General features: G+C 43.5%; 1 protein-coding gene across 1 annotated transcript in view; it reads right to left on the bottom strand.

The window, feature by feature from the left end:
- LOC107101387 (transient receptor potential channel pyrexia-like) overlaps positions 1 to 2,732 on the bottom strand; it is an 11,794-nt gene that overhangs the window by 6,227 nt on the left and 2,835 nt on the right. Inside the window, exons 7-11 of the mRNA XM_015400276.1 lie at positions 2,454 to 2,545; positions 2,268 to 2,382; positions 2,030 to 2,200; positions 1,870 to 1,940; positions 317 to 484 (exon numbers count right to left, since the gene is read on the bottom strand). Coding sequence (XP_015255762.1) covers positions 317 to 484; positions 1,870 to 1,940; positions 2,030 to 2,200; positions 2,268 to 2,382; positions 2,454 to 2,545 — 617 coding nt within the window. The remainder of the gene's footprint in view (positions 1 to 316; positions 485 to 1,869; positions 1,941 to 2,029; positions 2,201 to 2,267; positions 2,383 to 2,453; positions 2,546 to 2,732) is intronic.

Raw genomic sequence — 2,732 nt, 5'->3', positions numbered from 1 at the left:
CCACTGAATGTTAGCTGCTCCATGTTAGCCACTGAATGTTAGCTGCTCCATGTTAGCTGCTACATGTTAGCTGCTATATGTTAGCTGCTTCATGTTAGCTGCTACATGTTAGCTGCTACATGTTAGCCACTGAATGTTAGCTGCTCCATGTTAGCCACTGAATGTTAGCTGCTACATGTTAGCTGCTACATGTTAGCTGCTATATGTTAGCTGCTACATGTTAGCTGCTTCATGTTAGCTGCTACATGTTAGCTGCTACATGTTAGCCACTGAATGTTAGCTGCTTCATGTTTGTGAATCACTGCATACTCTTTACCTGAACGCTCGTACGTGTTTCATGATTCGCAGCCACAGGAAGATGATAGAAATGGAGAAGAGGCGCAGACTGAGCGCATGCATGCGGTTGGACGGCTTCAGCACGTCAGCCAGGTGAACACTGAAGGATGCCGTCAGCAGGCAGTAAACCAGCCAATCAAAGATGTTCCTGTCAGTGGGTAGAAATTAAGATGAAACATCAGAAAAAAAGAGCTAAATTAGCCAGAGAATCAGCAGGGAGGACTGAGTTCCCAGCTGCTTGGGAAATTTGAATAATCTGGGTGTTTCAGCGATAATGTTAGGTATTTAACAGCATCAGAATCAAAGCTCAAATCGTGGCTTTAAGAGGAGATTGTTTTGCTAGCGGCTTTAATAGTTTATATCTGAGACAGGGAAAGTATTTATATTTAGGTATAGTCTAGAATAGATTTAGATTAGCTTAGTATAGTTTAGGGAAAATATATACAGTACAGAACAAAAGTTTGGACACTTTCTCATTCAAAGATTTTACTTTATTTTCATGACTATGACATTTATAGATTCACACTGAAGGCATCAAAACTCTGAATGAACACATGTGGAATTAGGACGCCGCTCTCATTCCATTTCCAAATCTTCACCACAGACGAATTGAAGATTATAACCGTATATCCAGTGAGAGGAACTGTCCTTATTAGATTAAAACGTCAGTTCTGATGCGCATTAGGCAGCCCATTCCAGGAGGTGATAAACTCACACATCTTCAATGATAATTATCCTAACAGGGGACAATAGTTGAATAAACTTCTGCCTCTCAAAATGGTATCGATGCTCTATTTGTTGGTACTCACCGATACGGATACCACCATTTTAGTGCTGGATCGGGGCCCCACCTGATACTGGTATCGGTATCGGTGCAACACTAGTAATAAGCCCCGAGAAGAGGAGCAGATTAAAGCCAAACGCAGTGGAAATCATTCTTTTTTTTTTATAAAAATTGTTGAGACAGAAAGAAAGCGCTCAACCTTCCCTATTTTACAATGTAAGTAACACAAGCACCGTCCCAGTAGCAGAAGCAAACGCTCTCATTGCTGCGACTCTTAGATGTAGTTCTCACGGCTATCCAGCAGATGCCGCCATTCAAAATGGTGTCAAATGTTTCGAAACACCAAGCTCGAATAAGGCACAGAATAGGAAGCCATTCAGTGCTGCTATGATAGTTAGAGAAGGATTGAGATAATAGTTTATATTGAAAGCTAAAAGAAAAGCTTTGCTAAAAAACACAATAAATTCATCTGTTAGCTCTCTGAGGGCTGCATGGGAGGAGGAGCTGGGTTTGCAGATTGGGAGGATTGGGAGGATTGGATCATTCTCTATTAATGTAAAGCACCAGTTAATTCAGTTCAAGGTGTTTCAAAGACTCAACTATTCAAAAACAAAATTGCACAGAATATTTCCATCAATATCTCCAAAATGTGATGGATGTAAATCCGCTGATGAATCATCTGTTCTGGTAGCTCTTTCATTATTGGTGCCACATTTTCAAATGCTTTTCTGAAGTGTATAAATCGGTACCAGAGGTCTCGGCTGTAGGTGCCCCTCATCCTGTGGATCCTCCTGGTCTCTCTCAGTAGATACTGCCTCTCCTGAAACACACGCCGCTCTGCTGCTCCAGTAAACCCGCATCCTGCTGGGATCAGGGGTTCTTCATTCAGAACGATGTAACGTTTCCTACCTGGGGCCACATAGGATGTGAGCATCGCAGATCATCCTGCAAACGGTGCTCCATCCATCTCTTCCGCAAAAGGAGCTTCTTCCTGGAGGACATGATGTCCTGGATCTCCCTGCACACCTCCTCCAGGGTGAGCAGAAGGGCCAGAACCACAAGAAGAACCCGCCACCAATCCTGGGAGAGACAGAGAAGTCAGAGACAGACTGTGGATCCATAGACGGTGGATCCACAGAAAGGTCACCTGTGGAAAGATGTAGCGGTCGGACGAGTCCTGACTGGCAGACATGGAGATAGCAGCAGCTGTCCAAGAGACGTTGAGCAGGAGGTTGAGGACCAGGAGAAGCCACGCCCCCAGCCTGTTAGCAACAGAAAACACAGATGTAGGTAAAGGAGCAATGATGTCACACCTGTCCAACAATCAGGTTACCTTCCGTAAAGTTTCCACTTGATCTGAATGAGTTTGAGAAAGACAGGATTCATGATGAGGTCCAGTTTGCCGTCCAGAACCACAACCTGCAGCTGCAGGAAACAGCAGAGGTCACTGTCCGCTATGCTCTGTAATCCCTAATCTGGAACCCGTCTTCTATTCTGTGAAGACTAAGGAATACAACCCTGGATTATAGACATCGCTCTGGAACGTTTTTCTTTTTTTACCCTTTTTCCCAGTTTTATTGTCATTAAATCAATTCTATTCAGTTTATTTCTA

Source organism: Cyprinodon variegatus, unplaced genomic scaffold, assembly GCF_000732505.1.
Source record: "Cyprinodon variegatus isolate N-32 unplaced genomic scaffold, C_variegatus-1.0 Scaffold1090, whole genome shotgun sequence".
Taxonomy (NCBI): domain Eukaryota; kingdom Metazoa; phylum Chordata; class Actinopteri; order Cyprinodontiformes; family Cyprinodontidae; genus Cyprinodon; species Cyprinodon variegatus.
The sequence above is the reverse complement of the archived record's forward strand: the minus strand, read 5'-3'. Positions and strand labels throughout refer to the sequence as shown.